The 23,116-nt window shown below is 43.7% G+C and overlaps 1 protein-coding gene across 1 annotated transcript in view; it reads right to left on the reverse strand.

Moving 5' to 3' along the window:
- ASPM (assembly factor for spindle microtubules) overlaps positions 1-23,116 on the reverse strand; it is a 68,498-nt gene that overhangs the window by 17,094 nt on the left and 28,288 nt on the right. The window contains exons 12-22 of the mRNA XM_073571720.1: positions 22,443-22,588; positions 21,365-21,450; positions 19,835-20,053; positions 19,480-19,684; positions 18,951-19,099; positions 17,743-17,871; positions 7,189-7,383; positions 2,582-7,075; positions 2,262-2,408; positions 450-616; positions 161-320 (exon numbers count right to left, since the gene is read on the reverse strand). Coding sequence (XP_073427821.1) covers positions 161-320; positions 450-616; positions 2,262-2,408; positions 2,582-7,075; positions 7,189-7,383; positions 17,743-17,871; positions 18,951-19,099; positions 19,480-19,684; positions 19,835-20,053; positions 21,365-21,450; positions 22,443-22,588 — 6,097 coding nt within the window. The remainder of the gene's footprint in view (positions 1-160; positions 321-449; positions 617-2,261; positions 2,409-2,581; positions 7,076-7,188; positions 7,384-17,742; positions 17,872-18,950; positions 19,100-19,479; positions 19,685-19,834; positions 20,054-21,364; positions 21,451-22,442; positions 22,589-23,116) is intronic.

A 23,116-nucleotide genomic window follows, 5' to 3' on the forward strand; every position in this document is an offset into this window, starting at 1 on the left:
GTGGATCTTTCAGCTTATAGACGCTCGACTTTACTGCAGATCTTGGGCCGGATTTAGTTAGTGCAATCCTACAGCCAGTGATATCAGTGACCCTCCCCGAAGGGTCTGGTGGTCCCATCGTCAGCATCATATTTTAGGGATAATATGGGAGATCTCATACCTCATGAAGCTCTTTTCTGATGACATATCCTCTGTACACAGATTGAAGTCTTGTTGCAGCCACTTGCTGCTGCAGAAACCCTTTGCGGATATTCCTTGTAACGAGGGTCTCTCGCCATCTCCTCTGGATGCCCACGGCAGCCTTTCGAAGCTCAGTAAACCTAAGACCACAGACAGAAGCCGGCCATCACCATTAGGCTCCCAATACTTCACTGTCTAGATCATCTTACCATCTCCATACATACAGACCCTACGTATGTCGTGACCCTGCCCTGGCAGCCCCCGCTCACCTTGCCCTTTCTTGCTTGGTCCTCACACGTCTCTGAAGACTCCTCACAGTCCTGATAAGGGTCATGTAGTTTTTTCGGATAGTGTAGGATCTGTAGAATTGCTGGATCACACGAGCCGCTCTCTCCTTTTTTAAGAATGACCTGACTTGGGACCCCTGATAGGCCGCCTGTGTTATAACAATAGTGTTTTTAGACAAGAAAAAAAAAATGGCAAAAAATGTAATCTAATTTAGGCTGTGTGCCCACGTTGCGTTTTTTAAGCGTTTTTGATGCATTTTTCGGGGTCAAGCCACATCAAAAACGCTTAAAAGAAGCATCCCATTCATTTTAATGCATTTTGGTGCCAATGGATGCGTTTTTTACCGCTAAGGAAACGCTTAGCGGTAAAAAACGCAGCATGTTCATTAATTTCCGCTTAGGTCCGTGTTTTTGGCTATTTCCTATAGCCCAGAAGACGCGCAGAAAAAAAAAAAAGCATCAAAAACGCGCGTTTTCCCGCAAAAATCTCGGAAAAAAAATGAGCTTTTTTTCCGCGCGTTTTCTGGGAAGGAGACCCGTTTCCTGAGCGTTTTAACCCAGGGGTATATAGGAGATTTAGGGTACAGCCGCCGTGGAGCGGGGGCGCCAATCTCGATTGTGTTCAGGGTGCCAACTTCTGCTGTCAGGTAGTTCTACGTTAGGGCTATCTAGGGCCACGGTAGGTGGCACGGTTGGTTGTTTCACTGTGTGGTTGTCTTGTTTTAGTTAAAAGGTTCAATAATGTTATATTTTATATAATGTATATCAGACATTAAGCTGATGTAAGGCTCCTGGATAGTACAATTGATTTTTGACCTTTTTCATATTAACTCCTACATTTTCTGTGTTTATGATGTTACAGTCTAAGAATTAGACAGTGTTAAAAAAAAAAAAAAAAAAAAAAATAGGCCCCAGATCCCCCATCTCATTGAGAGGTCAGTCAGCAATGCCTATATATATATATTCTATAAGAGGTGGATCAGATACATGGAACCAAGAGACATGGTTCCCTACAGTAAAACACAAGTATTAGACTAATGCTGTCATTTTTAAAAAGGACATTTCTTATTGTCCCTCTATTAGCGATCAGTAATGTGTGTAGCATGTGTATTAGAATACTTACCGCTTGCTCTGTTGTGCTGTTTCCAGCGCTGCTCGTGTCCTCTCCTACATCATGGGACCACAGCCCAGATCCATCTTATAGACTTATTTGAGAAAGTGCCCACTAGTCCACACAGAGGACACCGTGTAAATTAGCATGTCACAACGGTCATGTGGTCACGTGATGCAGCAGAGAACCAGAGCAGCCCTGGAAACTGCAGAAGACAGCGATAGGCAAGTATGCTGATCCACATACACTACTGATTAGTAACAAAAAAAGAGATTTGAGTACTCACCATAAAATCCTTTTCTCCGATTCAATCATTGGAGGACACAGGACCATGGGTGTGCTGCTGCCACTAGGACACTAAGCGAACATAGAAAGATTAACTCCTCCTCTGCAGTATACACCCTCCTGCTGTCTCAGATTGAACACCCATGGTCCTGTGTCCCCCAATGAGGAGTAGGAGAAATAAAACCGTTGATTGGTCCTTAATGTTCCATAATCAGTAAGGTTCACTGCAGTATTCCAGCTCTATTATACATAATTTATACCCTGCATTTCAGAGATGAAGCAGGGCGCCTGTACATAATTATGTCTGTATAGCAGCAGTATATGCATCACACTCCTGACACCGATCACCAATAAGACATCCTCCTCCCCAATGTTCCCTCGACACGATGTAGACAGACCTGTAGAACAATAGCAGCGGTCCTGCGCCTCATGTAATAGCGATGGAGCGCCCGGAGACAGCGAGCTCGGTATCTCCGTTGTATGGTTAGAGCGGCTATTTTATACTGAAGGAAAAGACTTCTTTGCACATATCTCCGCCAGCAGGCCTATAAAAGAAACAAGTCCATCAAACTGTTAGGAAAGCATGGGAAAAAGTAACACCGGTAACCATGGATAGAAATAGCTTTCCATAGAAGCTGTAAGCAAAATTTTAAGTGTTTTGAACTGATGTATGGTATTTTCTTTATATGCCCTTTAAGGAAAACCCCTAGACACACACCTGGATTATTATTGCAGCACACCGAGCCTTCATGAACCTTCTTCGAGCACAGAATCTTCGCATCACTGACTGCAGACAGACTACGCGTCTCCTGACATCCAGGTAAGCCATCCTGCGCTGTCTGGTAATAATCAGAGCCCTATACTGCTGCTGAAGGACGATGGCGGCGGCTCTCTGCCTGTCATAGAGGTTCTTCATTCTGTGCATCCTGTAGTAGGACTGCAATGTCACAGCCGATTGTCTGAGAATCAGAAATCTTTTCCGGCACACAGCCATACGCAGATAAGCCTGTAGTTTTCGTGCGGCTTTATCTCGGCGCTCCATCCTGCGCGCCAGCAATCCTCTATAAGCAGTCTGAATTACTACAGCGGATGCCCGCAGTGACACATACCGGGATCTCTGCAGACGAACTTGGCGACACCTTCTGAACCAGTTTTGGATACAAGCAGCAGCTCCTTCCACTTGTTTGAGCCTTTTTCTAACCAGATAGGCTCTGAAGGCAGCTTGGATAACCAGAACGGCAGACGTGATCTGGAAGAAGGCTTTCCTTTTCTGATACATCCTGAATGCTGCCTGGATTACTAGAGCTGCCGCCGCCCTCCGTGAAGCTTTTCTCGCTTTCATAGCTCGGAAAGTAGCCTGTATGCATGTCGTCGCTTTCCTTAGGGCGGTAAATTGCGCAACTGCCTCGTCTCTTAACACGCTTGCTCTAAAGCATAACTGTATTCTTCTTGCGGCTTGTTGCAGGGCGATATAGGCTTTCCTCCGTTTGTACATCTGATAAGTGGCTTGGATCACGGCTGCAGCTCTGTTTCTCTGCGCCAGTCTTTTGCGTGATTTATATGCTCTCCATGCGGATTGGATACAAGTTGCCGCCTTTTGAAATGTGAGAAACCGCGTGCGCTGTGATCTGGCTAGAACGAGGGCTCGGTATCGTCTCTGGACATGAACTGTGGCAGACCTAAGCTGTATATACTTCTTTCTTTGTATGTGTGCTTTAGCGCACTTTTGGATGATTGTAGCCGCTTGGTGCATTCTTCTAATCTGTAGTCTTACTTTCACGCCCCTAAAGGCTGCTTGAAGCAGTATGGCAGATTTTTTGGTGGTTTGATACAAACACAAATCCAGGTCCCTTGCCTTCTTTGCTCTGTATCGCTGCTGAATAGTTTGGGTGGCCTTTATTAGGCTTTTGTAGCATTTCTGATGAACGTACCTGCGATAACTGGACTGGATTACAGTGGCGGCTTTATTCATGGCGTTCATACTTCTCCGCACCCTCATTCCCCTAAAACCCGCCTGAATAGTGATGGCCGAGTATTGCAATCGGAGAAATCGTCCCCGTACCCGTCTACACTCGACAACCGAACGGTACCACATCTGAATGGTACGAGCCGACTCGCGCTGGGCCCTATACAAAGCTAGGATTCTGCGCATCTTGAAGTAGGATTGTATTCTAGTGGCCATTTTATTCTTCTTATCAAGGTCTTTTCTTGCTTTATATCCTCTGTATGAAGCCTGAATACAAGATGCAGCTTTCCGCATTGACCAGTATTCTCGATAATGTCGGCGGGCTAGAATAGTTGCTCTGTATAGTCTCTGTACACGAATGGTCGTTTCCCTTAATGTAAGGTGGCGCCTGCGCTCAATATACGTTCTGAATTGTCTCTGGATGATTGTGGCCGCTTTTTCCTGGGTTTTTAGCCCTTTTCTGACGTGCCAGCCTCTATAACTAGCTTGGAGACAGACAGCGGCATCTTTTATAAAAGAATAGCGTAAAACTTCAAAGTCTCTGATCTTCTTTGCCCGGTATCTCTGCTGCATCACCCGTGCTGCCCACCGCATTTTGATATAATTACACTTGCACAAGTACATCCGGTAGGCTGCTTGGATTTTGGAGGCGGCCCGGTTCATTTCAGTTATTCCCTGCCTCACCTTAGCACCACGGTAAGCAGCCTGAAGTTTTATTGCAGATTGCCGTAGGTTTAAGTATGCTTCTCGCTCCTGTACGGCGGATCTATAGGACCTGTAATATTGCTGTATGGTGACACACGCACGCTGTAGATTCTGATACCCAACACGCGTCTTGTGCATTCTGAACACAGCTTGGATGGCGGTGGCAGCAGACTGCATCTCCTGCAGCTTCCTTCTCTCTCGGAAACCCTTGTATGCAGCTTGTAAAACAACGGCAGCCTTTCTTAATTTGATGAACTCTTGTCTGTGATGATCGCCAAGCTTTTTGGATTTATATCTTTTCTGAACGACAATGGTTGCCTTCCGCAGCGTAAGGAACTGGCGCCTTTCTATAAATGTTTTGATCGCCCTTTGTAGGACCCTTGCAGCGTTTCGCTTGGCTTTAATTTCTTGCCGCTGCTTCATTGCCCGGAAAGATGACTGAATGCACACTGCAGCACGTCTCATCTCGCGGTACTGCTGCATCTGCTGGTTCCTCTCCAGGGACGCGCGGTAGCGTTGCTGCACCGCTATGGTGACATTTCTTAGCTTAGTGAAGTAACATCGCTGTTTGAACATTCGGTATTGTGCCTGTATCACAGCTGCAGCAGTATTCATGCGACCAATTTGCTTCCTAAGGCTTCTCCCTCTCCATGCTGCTTGAATAGTGCACGCGGCCTTCTTAAGGTCAGTATATTGGCTCTGCACCATTCTGCGTTGCAGCAATGCTCTGTAGCGTTGCTGGATCACCACAGCCGCCCGCCTCATTGTCTGGTACGCCATTCTCTGCATTTGCATTCTGTACATCGACTGGATCAACGTCACGGACTTTCGCATTAGATGCAATCTTTGCCTCGTCTTCACCCCTCTATAGACGGACTGAAGTCTGATAACATTCCTCTTTAGGTGGATGTATTCTGTGCTTTGCATCCGAGCGACCACTGCGTTGCGGAACCACCTCTGTATGGTTACTGTGCTCATCCTCAATTTAAGGTACCGCTTGCGGGCTCTGTAGGAGCGGTAATAGGCCTGAACAGTGCAGGCTGCTTTACGAATACGTAAAATATTCTTCCGGGTCCTCCATCCTCTATAAGCAGCTTGAAGGACTGTAATAGCGGCTTTTGCTTGTAAATAATAGAATCGCTGAAATTTCCGTGAAAGATGCGCTCTGTAGCGACATTGAATGATCTCAGCCGATCGCTTCAAGGTCCTATACTGTGTTTGGCAGACATGCATTTTGTAATAAGACTGGATTACACTTGCAGCTCTGTGCAGCTTCAGGATCTCCCCTCTTACTCTTCTGGCCCTCCAGATGGCTTGGACCTTTCTTACCATCAGACAGACATGAAGGTATTTTTGCTGTTCCTTCCTACCAGTCAGTAAGGCCCGGTAGTGCTGCTGGATGGTTATTATTGCCTTCCTAGTTTCTTCAAACCTTCTTCGGGCAAGAAATCTTCTAAACTCTGCCTGAATAATGACTGCAGCGGCATTCTGCTCGTGGAGTTGCCTCCTCACTTGGAGACCATGGTATGCAGCTTGAATCACAGCAATCGCCCTCTTTGTTTTTTGGAAATGTTCCATTTCGCTCTTCATTTGTTTCTGACCTCTGTACCAGCTCTGAATAGTCAGTGCAGATTGTCGCATTATCAGATAGCGCTTCCTTACCATATAACATCGGATCTTGGCTTGTATACGAAGTGCTGCAGCGTGCCGGATCCTCGCTCTTCTGCGCTGCATGCACCCCCGGTAGGCTGCTTGCAATCTAACAGCAGACCGCTTCATTAACAAGAACGTCTCCCTATGATGGACACAATCATTGTGTGCCCGGAGTCTCCTCTGTATGATCACAGCTGCTCTGCGCAATCGTACATACTGCTCTCTCGCCTTCTGCATTCTGTACCAAGCTTGGAGTGTGGTGGCAGCACTATTCCTGGCGTTCATCCGCTTTCTCACCAGGTATCCTCGTACAGCAGACTGGATTTCAACACAAGCCGCCCGTTTCCTGATGAAGGTCTCTCTCTCTCTAAGCATCAACATTTTAGCTCGGATGAGTCTTTGTACAGAAATAACTGTCCGTTTCAGCACAAGGTAATGTTTTCTTTCCTGCCACATCTTACACAAGGACTGTATCTTTATTGCAGCTGCCCGAATGGTCCGGTATCTACATCGTTCCTTAATCATACGATACTGAGACTGAATCACAATGGCGGCATTCATCATGGCTTCCAGCTTGCGATGCCGCCATCTCCTGTAGGCTTTCTGAAGGACCAATGCAGCTTTGTTTTCCCTTTTATTCTTATCCAGTTTCCACCTCCTGTAAGCAGCCTGGATAACAGCAGCTGAGGATTTTAGACGGAGATAGACGTTACGCTCCCGCGTAGCCAATAACCAAGCGCGCACATGGGCCTGAATGGTTCTCACAGCGCGCATAGTCCTTTCATAGGAAGAGATGGCAATCTTAGCTCGGACTCTTGCTTGCATGAGAACAACATATCCTTTAAGAGATCTGTAATATTTCAGAGCAGCAAAACCTCTCCAGTGTTTCTGTAAAGCAAAAGGAAAATGGAGTTAGTTATGCTAACAGATTGAATCAGCACTCCGCTAACAAAGGAAATGTCAATCAAAAGGCAAACGCAGAATAATGGTCAGTTACACACCTGAAGAACGACGGCTGCAGAGGTCTCAATTTCTTTTTGCTTTAGAGATCTTAATGTCACCAGCGTCTTGCAGGCCAGGTATTTTCTCCAGTGCTTTTGGATTAAGATGGCAGAAGAAGTTCTCTTTAAAACCCTACGTCGTGAGAGGAATTTGCGTACAGCACATTGGATGACACAGGCGGCCTTGTGCTTCCTCTGTAAAACAAATTGGGGGGGCAGAGAGAATAAACCGGGTAAGTACATACATACATACATGGCGGCGGCAGCCAGAGGTATTTTCATGGTCTCAGTCAATTAAGCATAAATATAATTAATTAAATCAGAGAAAGTTTAATTAAATGCAAAAGTTAAATTTAATGCAAAACCACACACACCGTTAATGAGAGGGCTTCTTTAAGGAATCTTACGGAGAAAAAAAAAATATATAAAATATAAATATAAAAAACACCATTATAAGTATACTCAAAATTAAAATTGCAATACCAGACAGGAAAGGTTTTGGGATTATGGAAATCACAGGAACAATAAATATATGAATTATATGCAAATGATGAAAAAAATGGAAAATGGTCAAAATATCTTGATTTATTCAGTATGGAGTATCATCATTATGCACAGAAATATACACACTTGCATCTCTGCCATTAGTGATGTTATTATTGGTTATGTGAGGAATGTTCTGCTGCATTTAATGCTTTTGGGCAGCAAATCATCAAGATCCACAGCTGGCAGCTCTGTTTGAAATTGACGACCAATGATGTGATCAATGTGCTCCAGGGGAGACCAGTCCAGAGACACTACAGGCCACGCATGCTGCTCACTGGTCCAGGAGCAGTTTTCCAACTTGATAATGCCAAGCAACAGGTTTGTGGTATTCTTTGGAGAAAAGGACTGGTTCCATGGCCAAATAAAATCATGTGGCATTGCCCCTGTGGTCTCCAGATCAAACCCCAACTGTGTCCCAGGTCAAAGCACTGGCTCATCCAGGAAGTGGCAAGACCTCCAAGGCTTCATTTCACCCTCTGGTCTCCAAAGCAATGACGAGGTGTTCACATACAAATGTCACACCAGTTCTACTCCCAGGATTATGGTGTGGAGAGGAATAATGCACCATAGCCAGACCCTTTAAATTTCCTTCCATGTACACTCAGCATTTCATTGATTTGGCCGTGGAACCAGTGGTACAGCCTCATCTCCAAACTGTCCCAAGAGCCATTTTCAAGATAACGTCAGGCTGTGTATTACTATAGGCAGCCTGAGTGGCCTAAACATGCAACCTTGGCCTGCAGAGTCTCCAGACTTGACTTCCATCGAGCACATCATTGGACGGCAATTGCCAGTAGCTGATCTTGACTATTTGCCCAAGTGCACACAGTGTGGCAGAACGTTCCTCAGACAACCATTAATAACTTAATTGACAGAAGTCAAGGCTGTAAGGCTAGTTTCACACTAGCGTATTTTACATGCAGCGCACGGCGCCGCTAAGCCCCGCCCCCTGCCCCATCCGGTCATCTCCTCCTATCGCACACGGCCGCATGTGATCTGCGCACCCTATCTTTATATCGAACGAAAAGGAACGATGATTAAAAGGCTTTTATCACTGATATAAAAGAAGCTTTATTATTTAGAACCACAAATAAAGTATTACATATCACCAATTAGGGGATTAAGAGGAGGTAAACATACACATATGTATAATGTGATTACACATCTAAAAAGACGCACATAACCAGCACCTGAAGGTATAACCTATACACCTCTAATTATATAACTGTCCACAATTAACAATTTAGCCGAAAAATAGTACCTCAATCTCAAAGTTGACACTACAATATTATGTCCTCATATCCCTCGGCTAATTAAAAAATTCATATTAGATGACTACTATATCATGCTTCCACCACCGAACAAATGACCGCTATATATACCAAGGGCGCAATCATTTATAATAATAGACTATATATGGTGTGATACCTAAATGTAACCACTAACATGGCTAATCACCTATAATGTTATCTACAATACCGCCACAAAAATGGCCACTAAATATGCCATAGTGATTATCCCCAGCACTGGCCGTTCTATACAAGGAATCACTTCACACCATAATGGCCATTAACAGCAATGGCCGCCATAACTATTAAAAGATTACGGTCCATATTAAGCAAGTTATTACCGGCGGTGGTAGTCAGGAGGTGTGCAGGTGCCTGGTTAGCGCGTCCGCCCCGACGCGTGTTTCGGACCTGCCTTTTTCAAGGGGCCTAACCAGTGTGTACACCAGCGTCCTTAAATAGTGTACCCGGACGCCGCGAGATCGGCGTTACCGGAAGTGATGTCAGCGGCCCGGAAATGACGCGCTCCGTCACCGAGGCAACCACAACGCCAGTCAGCACCGGCGTCACACAGTGGGAGTGGCCGGGGCGGGCCAACCCCACCATGTAGAGACGCCACATGCAGACCAACAAAGATCTATAAGGATAATAATAATAATATCTTTGTTGGTCCTTTGTATAATTGATAGTACAGTTGTGGCCAAAAGTATTGACACCCCTGCAATTCTGTCAGATAATACTCAGTTTCTTCCTGAAAATCTTTGCAAACACAAATTCTTTGGTATTATTATCTTCGTTTAATTTATCTTAAATGAAAAAACACAAAAAGAATTGTCCTAAAGCCAAATTGGATATAATTCCACACCAAACATAAAAAAGAGGGTGGACAAAAGTATTGGCACTGTTCGAAAAATCATGTGATGCTTCTCTAATTTGTGTAATTAGCAGCACCTGTAACTTACCCGTGGCACCTAACAGGTGTTGGCAATAACTAAATCACACTTGCAGCCAGTTGACATGGATTAAAGTTGACTCAACCTCTGTCCTGTGTCCTTGTGTGTACCACATTGAGCATAGAGAAAAGAAAGAAGACCAAAGAACGGTCTGAGGACTTGAGAAACCAAATTGTGAGGAAGCATGAGCAATCTCAAGGCTACAAGTCCATCTCCAAAGACCTGAATGTTCCTGTGTCTACCGTGCGCAGTGTCATCAAGAAGTTTAAAGCCCATGGCACTGTGGCTAATCTCCCTAGATGTGAACGGAAAAGAAAAATTGACAAGAGATTTCAACGCAAGATTGTGCGGATGTTGGATAAAGAACCTCGACTAACATCCAAACAAGTTCAAGCTGCCCTGCAGTCCGAGGGTACAACAGTGTCAACCCGTACTATCCGTCGGCGTCTGAATGAAAAGGGACCGTATGGTAGGAGACCCAGGAAGACCCCACTTCTTACCTCGAGACATTAAAAAAGCCAGGCTGGAGTTTGCCAAAACTGAAAAAGCCTAAAACGTTTTGGAAGAATGTTCTCTGGTCAGATGAGACAAAAGTAGAGCTTTTTGGGCAAAGGCATAAACATAGAGTTTACAGGAGAAAAAGAGAGGCATTCAAAGAAAAGAACACGGTCCCTACAGTCAAGCATGGCGGAGGTTCCCTGATATTTTGGGGTTGCTTTGCTGCCTCTGGCACTGGACTGCTTGACCGTGTGCATGGCATTATGAAGTCTGAAGACTACCAACAAATTTTGCAGCATAATGTAGGGCCCAGTGTGAGAAAGCTGGGTCTACCTCAGAGGTCATGGGTCTTCCAGCAGGACAATGACCCAAAACACACACTTCAAAAAGCACTAGAAAATGGTTTGAGAGAAAGCACTGGAGACTTCTAAGATGGCCAGCAATGAGTCCAGACCTGAATCCCATAGAACACCTGTGGAGCGATCTAAAAATGGCAGTTTGGAGAAGGCACCCTTCAAATATCAGGGACCTGGAGCAGTTTGCCAAAGAAGAATGGTCTAAAATTCCAGCAGAGCATTGTATGAAACTCATTGATGGTTACCGGAAGCGGTTGGTCGCAGTTATTTTGGCTAAAGGTTGTGCAACCAAGTATTAGGCTGAGGGTGCCAATACTTTTGTCTGGCCCATTTTTGGAGTTTTGTGTGAAATGATCAATGTTTTGCTTTTTGCTTCATTCTCTTTCGTGTTTTTTTAATTTAAGACAAATTAAATGAAGATAATAATACCAAAGAATTTGTGTTTGCAATCATTTTCAGGAAGAAACTGAGTATTACCTGACAGAATTGCAGGGGTGTCAATACTTTTGGCCACAACTGTATGTATATATTATAATGATATGCTTTATGTATGTTTTTTGTATAGTTGTGGGTTGGTGCCAGCGGCCCTGTACTCGCCTGTCCCCCTGTCACCGCTGCCCCCGTCTGCATGTGGCGTCTCTACATGGTGGGGTTGGCCCGCCCCGGCCACTCCCACTGTGTGACGCCGGTGCTGACTGGTGTTGTGGTTGCCTCGGTGACGGAGTGCGTCATTTCCGGGCCGCTGACATCACTTCCGGTAACGCCGATCTCGCGGCGTCCGGGTACACTATTTAAGGACGCTGGTGTACACACTGGTTAGGCCTCTTGAAAAAGGCAGGTCCGAAACACGCGTCGGGGCGGACGCGCTAACCAGGCACCTGCACACCTCCTGACTACCACCGCCGGTAATAACTTGCTTAATATGGACCGTAATCTTTTAATAGTTATGGCGGCCATTGCTGTTAATGGCCATTATGGTGTGAAGTGATTCCTTGTATAGAACGGCCAGTGCCGGGGATAATCACTATGGCATATTTAGTGGCCATTTTATGGCGATATTGTAGATAACATTATAGGTGATTAGCCATGTTAGTTGTTACATTTAGGTATCACACCATATATAGTCTATTATTATAAATGATTGCGCCCTTGGTATATATAGCGGTCATTTGTTCGGTGGTGGAAGCATGATATAGTAGTCATCTAATATGAATTTTTTAATTAGCCGAGGGATATGAGGACATAATATTGTAGTGTCAACTTTGAGATTGAGGTACTATTTTTCGGCTAAATTGTTAATTGTGGACAGTTATATAATTAGAGGTGTATAGGTTATACCTTCAGGTGCTGGTTATGTGCGTCTTTTTAGATGTGTAATCACATTATACATATGTGTATGTTTACCTCCCCTTAATCCCCTAATTGGTGATATGTAATACTTTATTTGTGGTTCTAAATAATAAAGCTTCTTTTATATCAGTGATAAAAGCCTTTTAATCATCGTTCCTTTTCGTTCGATATGTTATATTTGATGATAGGCATAACTAATCCGAATGGACACATGGGGATTTAAACCAATTATATGTAATGACTATTACCATGTGTCCTAGTCATATTTGGTACATGCACCCTATCTTTAGTATAAGGTGCGCAGCGCACGCACAAATCCTACTAGCGCACGGCCAAAGATAGGGTGCGCAGATCGCACGCGGCCGTGTGCGATAGTAGGAGGAGATGACCGGACGGGGCGGGCAGAGAGCGGGGCTTAGCGGCGCCGTGCGCTGCATGTAAAATACGCTAGTGTGAAACTAGCCTAAGTACGTTTGTTTCTGCACTTGGTGCTCACTCAATATAGAGCGCATCAAGAGGTTTTGAACATTTTTGGTTTCCCTTTTTCATCAGTTGCATATCATTACCATGTCTATTGATGCTGTGATTTTCATAACTCGATGGAGTTTTTCCTTCTTCGTGTTAGAGTGCAGTGGAATGTGGATATGATCCGCGCTGCTGAATAAAGCATTAATCCAGATATGATGAAATAAAAGATGGTGGTTTATTCTGCGCGTTTCAAAGTATAAGTTACTTTTTCATCAGGAAGTTACCACATGTAACTAATACTCCACCATCTTTTATTATATGCTCCCATACATAAACTGATCTAATATTGGAAATAGCTGAGGTGCTGAGCCGGCCTGTGGAGTCGGTAAGCCATACCTGTGACTCCTCGATTTCCCTGACTCCAACTCCACAGCACCGGTCACTACTGAGCATGTACATTAAGTGCAGCACAGATTCATCTCATCTCCGACCCCACAGCACTGGTCACTACTGAGCATGTGCATAAAGTGCAGCACAGATTCATCTCATCTCTGACCCCACAGCACTGGTCACTACTGAGCATGTGCATAAAGTGCAGCACAGATTCATCTCATCTCCGACCCCACAGCACCGGTCACTACTGAGCATGTGCATAAAGTGCAGCACAGATTCATCTCATCTCTGACTCCACAACACTGGTCACTACTGAGCATGTGCATAAAGTGCAGCACAGATTCTTCTCCACTACGACTCCACAGCACTGGTCACTACTGAGCATGGACATAAAGTGCAGCACAGATTCATCTCAACTAAAAGCGGAGATCCTTAGATCAAGAACAGAACTGACTTACCAGTGGAAAAGCCAAACTTCACATGCCACAAATGCAAGCTTGTGTCCCTGTTGGAGGAAAAGTTGGAAAATCTCGAAGAGAGGTTAGCTACGTTGAAGATCATTAAGGAAGGTGAAGAGTTCTTGGACAGAGCAGAATTATCTCTTCATGTTACAGAAAGAGAAGAAATTCGAAGTGCACCTGAAGAAACAGAGGAATGGAGACATGTGACCCAGAGAAGCAGGAGGATCAGGAGGCAGTCAGCACCCATACTGCTCAGAAACCAGTACCAGGCTCTCACGCAGGAAAACAATGAAGAAATACATCAGGATAAGACTTTGCCAACAAGCAGCAACCTTGTACGCCTTCAGAGTCCTCCTGGATGGAGAAAGAAAAATGTTGTGAAGAAGAAACGGAGAGTGGTAGTCATGGGGGATTCCCTGCTGAGAGGAACAGAGGCCGCTATCTGCAGACCGGATATAACTTCAAGAGAAATGTGTTGTCTTCCAGGTGCAAAAATTAAAGATGTGTCTGACAGGATATCAGGACTCTTCAGACCTACAGATGACTACCCATTCCTGCTACTACATGTGGGGACAAATGACACTGCAAGAAACGACCTGGAAACCATCTGCAGAGACTTTGAAGACTTAGGCAAGAAAGTGAAAGAACTGGGAGCGCAGGTGGTCTTCTCTTCCATCCTCCCAGTGGATGGCCATGGAACAAGGAGGTGGAATAAGATTCTGCAGGTGAATAACTGGCTACGTCGATGGTGCCATCAGCAACGATTTGGATTTCTGGATCACGGAGTGAACTACTTATACGATGGACTACTTGCTAGAGATGGGGTGCACCTTACGAAGACTGGAAAACAGGTATTTGGAAGTCGCCTTGCTACACTTGTAAGGAGAGCTTTAAACTAGAACAACATGGGAAGGGAAGCAAAAGACCAGAAAAAGCCATACACCTGACAAATGCTACTGAGAACTCTGCTATTAGAAGTGGAAAGGAAGAACAAAGACGAAAGAATCTAATTAATAAAAATATTGGAGAAAGAGAAACCAATCACAAACTAAAAGACTAGACTAGAAGGATACAACTTATTTGCAAGAAACAGACTTGATAAACGAGGAGGGGGTGTCGCATTGTATGTTAGAAACGCGTATATCTGCACAGAGATTGAAGCTTCAGAGACTGGGAGTTCTGTGGAAACTGTTTGGGTAAGAATACAAGGACAGAACAATGGAAAGGACACCATTGTAGGCATTTACTACAGGCCGCCTGTGCAAGCTGAAGCTATGGATGAACTCTTTATGCATCAAATGGCCAAGTTCTCAAAAAAATATGACATAGTTGTCATGGGAGATTTCAACTATCCAGACATTTGTTGGGAATCTCTCTCAGGCAAAACTAACAGGTCAAGGAAATTCTTATCCTCTCTTGCTGACAACTTTATCTTCCAAAAGGTAAGGGAGAAAACAAGGGGAACTGCTACCTTGGATCTAATCCTTATAAACAGGGAGGAAATGGTTGAGGAGGTAAAACTGGCTGGGACCCTAGGAGGTAGCGACCATGCTATTTTAGAATTTTGGATAACTAGAGGCGGAAGACCTGTGAAGACTCAGACATCAAGGTTAGATTTCAGAAAGGCAGATTTTAAGGGATTCAGAAAGAGAATTGGAGGGATCCAATGGCTGGATATCCTTAAAGACAAAAATGTCCAGGAAGGATGGGAAATCTTGAAAAATGAAATTCTCAAAGCACAGTTGTTAACAATTCCGAAAAGAGGGAAGAATAGGAAGCAGTTAAGGAAACCAGGATGGATGAACACAGAACTTAAGCACATGCTAAAAAGGAAGAAAAAAATGTTTATAAAATGGAAAGAGGGAGGCATATCTAAAGAAGAATATAATGCTGTCTGCAGAACCTGCAGGGCACAAATCAGATTATCTAAAGCTGAAAATGAATTGAGGCTTGCAAGAGATGTCAAAAGCAATAATAAAGGATTTTGGGGATATGTCAAAAGTAAAAGAAAAGTCAAAGATGCTATAGGATTTTTACAGGATGAAAATAATGAAATGGTAAGACAGGATGTTGAGAAGGCTGAACTCTTAAATTCCTATTTTGCATCTGTTTTCTCTCAGAAAGGAAATGTAACAACTGTTATTCACTGTCCTATTAAGGGAATAGAAGAATCCAGGATATCTATAAACAGAAAGATAGTGAGGAAACACTTAGCTAGCCTAAATGAATTCAAGTCTCCAGGTCCAGATGAATTACACCCCAGAGTACTGAAGGAGATAGCAGAAGAAATTTTTTGAACCCCTCTCTATAATCTTTGAAAATTCTTGGAGAACAGGAGAAGTGCCAGAAGACTGGAGAAGAGCAAATGTTGTTCCTATCTTCAAAAAGGGGAAGAAGGTGGACCCAGGTAACTATAGGCCGGTGAGTCTGACTTCTATACCAGGAAAGATCTTTGAACAAATTATTAAACAACATGTATGTCAATACCTGGATAAGAATGAAGTGATTAAACAGAGTCAGCATGGGTTTGTAACTAATAAGTCATGTCAGACTAACTTAATTTCCTTCTATGACGGTATCACTGATTGGGTGGATCAAGGAAATGCTGTAGATATAGTATATCTTGACTTCAGCAAAGCATTTGACAAAGTCTCTCATACAATCCTTATTGAAAAAATGATTAAGTATGGAATGGACAAGGCAACTGTTAGGTGGATTCATAACTGGCTTAGTGATCGGACCCAAAGAGTGGTCGTAAATGGCTGCACATCCAGTTGGAAGAATGTCTCAAGTGGGGTACCACAGGGCTCTGTCCTGGGCCCTGTATTGTTCAACATCTTTATCAACGATTTAGATGAAGGAATTGAGGGTAAACTGATTAAATTTGCTGATGACACAAAGCTAGGAGGGATAGCTAATACTAGAGAAGAGAGAGAGAGGATTCAAAAAGATTTAAATAAACTGGAGAAGTGGGCAGCAACTAACAGAATGGTTTTTAACAGGGAGAAATGCAAAGTACTACATCTGGGCAATAAAAATGGAAAAAACATATATAGAATGGGAGGAATAGGGCTAAGTGACAGCACATGTGAAAAAGACTTGGGTATACTAATAGATCACAGACTGAATATGAGTCAACAGTGTGATGCAGCAGCAAAAAAGGCAAATGCAATTCTAGGATGTATTAACAGAAGCATACAGTCTAGATCACGTGAAGTCATTATTTCCCTCTACTCCTCTTTGGTCAGACCTCATCTGGAATATTGTGTCCAGTTTTGGGCACCACATTTTAAAAAAAGACATCAACAAACTGGAGCAAGTTCAGAAAAGAGCGACCAGAATGGTGACCGGTCTGCAAACCCTGTCTTATGAGGAAAGGTTGCAGGATTTGGGAATGTTTAGTTTGCAAAAGAGAAGACTGAGAGGAGACTTAATAGCTGTCTACAAATATCTAAAGGGCTGTCACATTGTAGAAGGATCAACTTTATTCTCATTTGCACAAGGAAAGACTAGAAGCAATGGGATGAAACTGAATGGGAGGAGACACAGATTAGATATTAGAAAAAACTTTTTGACAGAGTGATCAATGAGTGGAACAGGCTGCCACGAGAAGTGGTGAGTTCTCCTTCAATGGAAGTCTTCAAACAGAGGCTGGACAGACATCTGACTGGGATGATTTAGCGAATCCTGCTTTGAGCAGGGGGTTGGACCAGATGGCCCAGGAGGTCCCTTCCAACTCTACGATTCTATGATTCTATGATATTTATAGGACATTTTATAACTTTCCCAAATTCTTGTGAAACCATTTACAGCGCATCCTGCACTGAACTATTGTTCTCAATTTATTAAATATTCTAGAAGTCAGTCCATTTTATACCGACTCCACCAAAATGGATACAGACTCAGACTCTAGAGCCATGAAGCTGAGGTAAGAAGAGGCTGCTCACACTGCTGTCCACCCCATATATCTGATCCAATACTGGAGCTAGCAGGGGTGCAGAGGTAAGAAGAGGCTGCTCACACTGCTGTCCACCCTGACTATCTGAATACTGAGCGACTGCTGTGGCTTGGAGATATCTTGACATTACATAGTCAAGGCAGCTGCCATATTACTGTAATATAATGATCATAAACCTCAACAAAACAAGTGTGATTTTCTAACTAAAAAAGGATTTGAGATTGACTAGCTTTTTTCCCCCCATTACTTGAGAACCTATAAAAGAGAGATCCATAAGAAACCCACCTGCAATAATTGTTCCTCTACTGCCAGTCTGTGTCTCCTCCAAGCCGCCTGAATAATCCGGGCTGCCCTAGTTTCCTTACAAATATCCAGAAACCGAGCACAAAGGAACGAAAGGTAAATGATCACAACCTGAAATAAGTAAAAATGAAGAGAGTGAGATTATACAGCAAACAATTTCCAAGTGCGTACCTGGTCTTGGAAATCTGCCACTGCTTAGGTAGATGGTAATTAGTAAACTATAAAATGTATTTTTACAAGCACTTTGCAATTTTAAAGGGAACCTGTCACCAGTTTTTTTCTGATATAACCTACGGCCACCACCTTTCAGCCCCATGTGACAGCATTCTATAATGCTGCACATATGACTCCAATTCGCCCTGCAAGGCTAAAATGTGACCTTATATTATACTCTCCTATAGGGCGGTCCAGTGCCTCCTCTCTTCTCCAGACAAGCCAACCCATATGTCCATCTTCAGCCAACGCTTACATGAGCATGTAGATCACAGCACTCAGTCTCTGGTGCACTTATGAGGTCTGACCCATTATAGTAGACCAAAAATAACCAGGCACTCTAGTTAAACTGAGGCCATCTTTATTAGCAGTCGAACATATAGAACGTTTCAGTCAAGGACTTAGGCAGTCTCCAGATACCACAAACTCGTATGCATGCAGTCAGTGTAAGGCGATGTGATCATGGCGGTTATGACACCATGCTACTAGCAATTCTCCATCATACACGCCTCTTGTATATGTAGACCGTGTGTTTGCAGAAGGTCTAAGCTATTGACTGAAGCATTATATTGGATTGCTGATAAATATCCCCTCGATTAAACTACCAAACTATAAATTAATCATACTCGGGTGAAGAGTACTTTCTCAATGACACAAGCTTATGCCAGACATTGACTCCACTTGTTGGAGATGCAAATGGGATGAAGGCTTTTTTTTTTGCACATCTTATGATCGTGCTCATCTCATTCATCGCATTTAGAGAAGCAAGACATTTAAGAGGGTTGTCCGGTATTTTTTAATATAGGCTTGAGAACTAACAGACAGCTAGTTGCTTACTATCTACCTGTTCTGCCCGGTTTAGATCTCTGCCAGCACAACACGGTCATAGACCACTCCTGCAGGCTTCTGCTGATGTCACGTCGTTAGATTAGCATATAGATAATGGATTTTCAGGCAATTATTCCTTTTTTCCATACCTTCTCATCTGGTATTGTATTGGACATGTCCGAGTGGTGAATGACTGCGGGAATCCCTCCGAGGTCGGATGTAGCTCTCTGCACAAGGCTGAAGTTTGTCTTCTCATTTCCCAGTAGCTCCTCAAATAAAGCTGAGGAAGATGCGATACCTAGAGGATAGAAATAACATATATCCAATATTATAACTATTCACAAGTTTATACCAGCCAGAAAACATTCTAGGTCCTTTTTACAACTAAACTAAAAGTTTTACAAATGATAAAAAATGGAACCCGGCTATAAAGAATAAAATAATGCTCTAGTTATAGGGAATCTGTCACCAGGGTCTGAGAAACCATGTCAGGCAAACATCAATGTAAGACGGGGCAGGGATGGGAAAGTTCTCTAACCAGTCTCAAGAAGAACCACGTATTCTTACGCAGCAAAGACCACTAGGCGCAGTTTATTGGTGTGTTCTGCCATATTTTAGGCTAGTGGTAAGAAGTCTGCCCCAATGTTGTACACTTTCCCATTAGAAACCTTGGCTTACCTTGATCAGACATTCGCGGCCACGTATCCAGAGAGCTGTCCGAGTCAGAGGAAGAGTTGAGTCCTAGCGTTCCTGTCTTGCTACACTCTACGGTCTGAGTTGTCCTCTGACATATGGCATCGGATGGCACGTAAGTTGGATGGTAATGATTTATTAGGTAACAGAACACCCGGCCATCAGAAAAGGAAACGGTGAAGTTTTCAACCTACCGAAAATGATAGATTTAGAAATCTCATTTCGTTCTGCTGCTACTGTAAAAAACTGCATTTTCCACACAAAGAAAAAAAAAAATAAACAACACTACATGTCGAGGGCAACTAACAGGTGAAACGGTAAATCCGGGCATTGATCTTACCTTTGCACTATAGAAGGCACATACTGCATTAACCCACTCCAGGAGCAGGAGGACTCGCTCGCTGTAGTTGTCCGGCACAAAAGGCTCGCTGTCTCGCTTTTTTGACACGGTTGGTGCAGAGAAAGCAGAGAGCGCGGCGAGTTTTTTCTGCACACTGCAGCTGCTTTTAAGGAACCCGATTTCCTCCTTCAAATGATCGATATTGAGTAAGATATCCACCTATAATGGTATTAGCAACAATTCATTAAGTTATCAGCCAAAGCATTTTATGCAATAAATCTAACACTACATACGTAAAGGAACCACCTACAAGAGATGCAGCTTACCTGTAGATATAGTGGTCTGTTGCAAGTAAATAGCATTTAAATCATGTCTGCATGAGTTACTGGAGTAGCGGGTATAGGGAGAAAATGAAGCTATATTGTCCCTGCAGCCGCCTGCTTGTAGTCATTGATGCAGGGGCCATTATAGTCCCCCCTCACTACAGTGAGCGAGCTGAAGTCACTCGCCCCGGTGTGACAGCCGGCCCAACAAGCAGTGACGGTTACATCTCCCTACACCACCACGAGGACTGCAAGCGAGCGGCTGCAATGAGAACAGAACGTCACTTTTTCCCTATAGCCGGGGTTCCATCAAGCCTAACATGACGTAAGCGCCATTTACTTTCAGATTACCACTACATTTAAAGGTAAAATCAGGTTTTGTTTTTTTCCTTTGTGAAATGGTCCAGTTACGTCATTATGTAGATCACTTGTGGTCCTCCACCAGGGAGACGTTTCTCATAACAGTCTGAAAGGTCAACATTGATCTTCAGGAACGCAGCGCTCCCCTGCCTCCTGGCTTCCTGCTATACAGAGGATGTGCTCCCGATTCACTGACAGCTCCGGCTAGTGGCATGGTCGCACCGCTGGTCCGAATGCTGCAAGAGGCAACGTGGCAGTGAAGCTGGCAGGATCCAGCAATCTGACCAGCTGCAGAGTAACGCTTACAAGCTTCATAAAAATATAGAAAAGAGCTTGTAAGCACTGCGGTCCTCACCTAGGAGACTTCACCGAGATTGAGGTGGTGATCTGTTACCATAGCAGTTAGCACATCAGGATTAAAAACCCTCCGGTCTTGAGAATGGGTTGGACTTTCAACAGGTAGATTATATTTTCAGGCGTCTCCATATAAAATAAAGATGGCAAAAAAAGAACAGTTTGGACCAAAACTGTTTGTTGGGTTAAAAACTTAAGAATGATTGTTTGAAATCAAGTTTTAATTTTAATTTTATTTTTTTGAGGGGGGGGGATGTGGCCAAAGCGGTTATAGGCTTTCTGCGACGAGCACAGGCCCATTTTTATCTTTGCACGGTGGTTTTCTAGGTCACTACTGGTGGAGCCGCAGAGGTTCTTCAGAGGTTTAATTATACCCAACTTAGCAGTAGAGTCATTCACAAAATCCTTTGTAGGAACAACTGTGAGGGAATAGAGACTACAGTTCCTTACATATGGATTTCCATCTGTGATTTTTACTAGTGAAAGAACGTACCTGAAATGTGAATACAATCTGCCATAGCAAGGCCAGCGTCCGCTCACGGTGTCGGTCTACAATGTCCTTGGATGTGATAGCGACACCTGCAGAGAACAACAGATTACAATACACAATGGAAGAGTACGGCATTTCAACATGGAGTTGGTGATATGTGAATGGTGATGCCACATCTCTGGTCATTACTAGGGGTGCCACGTGGCTCAGCACAATATAACCTACACTACTTACACTGATCTCCCCCCCTTTTACACCACTGATCACAGCACAGGTTTTTCGCCATCTGGTAAAGTGATGGGTCACCACTGGGAAACGCCATCACTATCCAGGCCCGACCCCTGGGAAACCCTGCTGTCTTCTTTCTTTGGTTTACCGAGGGTCCAGATTTATCAGATGGTAATAATCTTTTAGATGTATAGTTTTGGTTGGAAATTCATAGCAATTCTTCAAAATTCTAACTAGAGCAGCGATTTCACCATTGTCTTCACCAAAATACAAGTACAGGCAGAGAAAAACCTATAGATTGGCAGAAAAAATAGGCTATAGAGGTAGAAATGATAATCATAAAAGGAGTCTCATCTAACACAATATGCCATCACTTTAACAGCAGCATGATGTAGGTGCTGAGAGCCCGATTCCAGCGATGTGTCACTTACTGGGCTGCTTGGTGCAGTTTTAAGACAATCCCTCTTTTCTCTGCTGTAGATGTGCTCAGAATGCTGAGCTGTGTATAACCCCGCCCACACCACTGATTGGCAACTTATGTATACACTGTTAGCAAGCTGCCAATCACAAGTGGAGGCGTGATCACAGATTATAAGGTGTGGTCTGCACAAGAGACCTAGTCCTGCAGTGATAATCTCCTGCCAATAAAACACCGATTGTATTGAAACTACAGCAAGCTGCTGAGCAAGTTGCATTCTTGGAATGTAAAATAGCAAAAACCATCTGACAGACTCCCTTTAAGGAAGTAGTAGTAGTGTTATATCATGATAGACTCTAAATCCGGGCATGTATATTACAGGAAGGTACAAGTCCCATAGGATATCAGGAATGATACAGACAGCTCATCGCTTACCACGTTCATCTTTCAGCTGTACGTCCCTTTCTGACAAAGCTTGAAAAGCTACCTCCACATTGTGCATCTTCTGTAAGCGACTTATTGCCGGCACTCTCAGCTTCTTCGATAAGCTCCAGTTTTGAGTTAGAAGCTCCATTGTTCTCCTGGTCACAGAAGGGAAATATATAGGGAGAGTGGAAATAATGGTCTATCTATGGATGTGTACAAACGCTTTACAGAACGGACCTCAGTCATGTATAGACATCTACTTCTAATTTGACCAAAAATGTTGTGTGCCGGCAGTGACCATGATCACTGGTCAAAAACAATGAAAAATGAGACCGCCAATCTATATTAGGATGGCATCCACACAGAGTCATAGACACTGCCTAACGTAATGGGTCCAAAACCTGTGTCAGCAGAATTGTATGTACATAATAAAAAAAAAATAAAAATAAATACATGGGACCCTTATTAGATACTTTTGGGGTATTTACCAGTATCTGTCTATACACAAACTGTACATACAGTAAACGGCCTAAAAGGCATACAGCAAACCAGACTATGGCGTTCTCCAGGCACATAAGGCAATTATAAGGGGAAATGGTCACCTGTTTAATAAGCTTTATGTTTTCAAAGAAACGTCAGCTTAGGCCTGTTTCACATTTCCGTTTGTTGCCATCAGTCAAAAT

Source organism: Dendrobates tinctorius, unplaced genomic scaffold, assembly GCF_039654945.1.
Source record: "Dendrobates tinctorius isolate UK_male_01 unplaced genomic scaffold, ASM3965494v1 ptg000029l, whole genome shotgun sequence".
Lineage (NCBI taxonomy): Eukaryota > Metazoa > Chordata > Amphibia > Anura > Dendrobatidae > Dendrobates > Dendrobates tinctorius.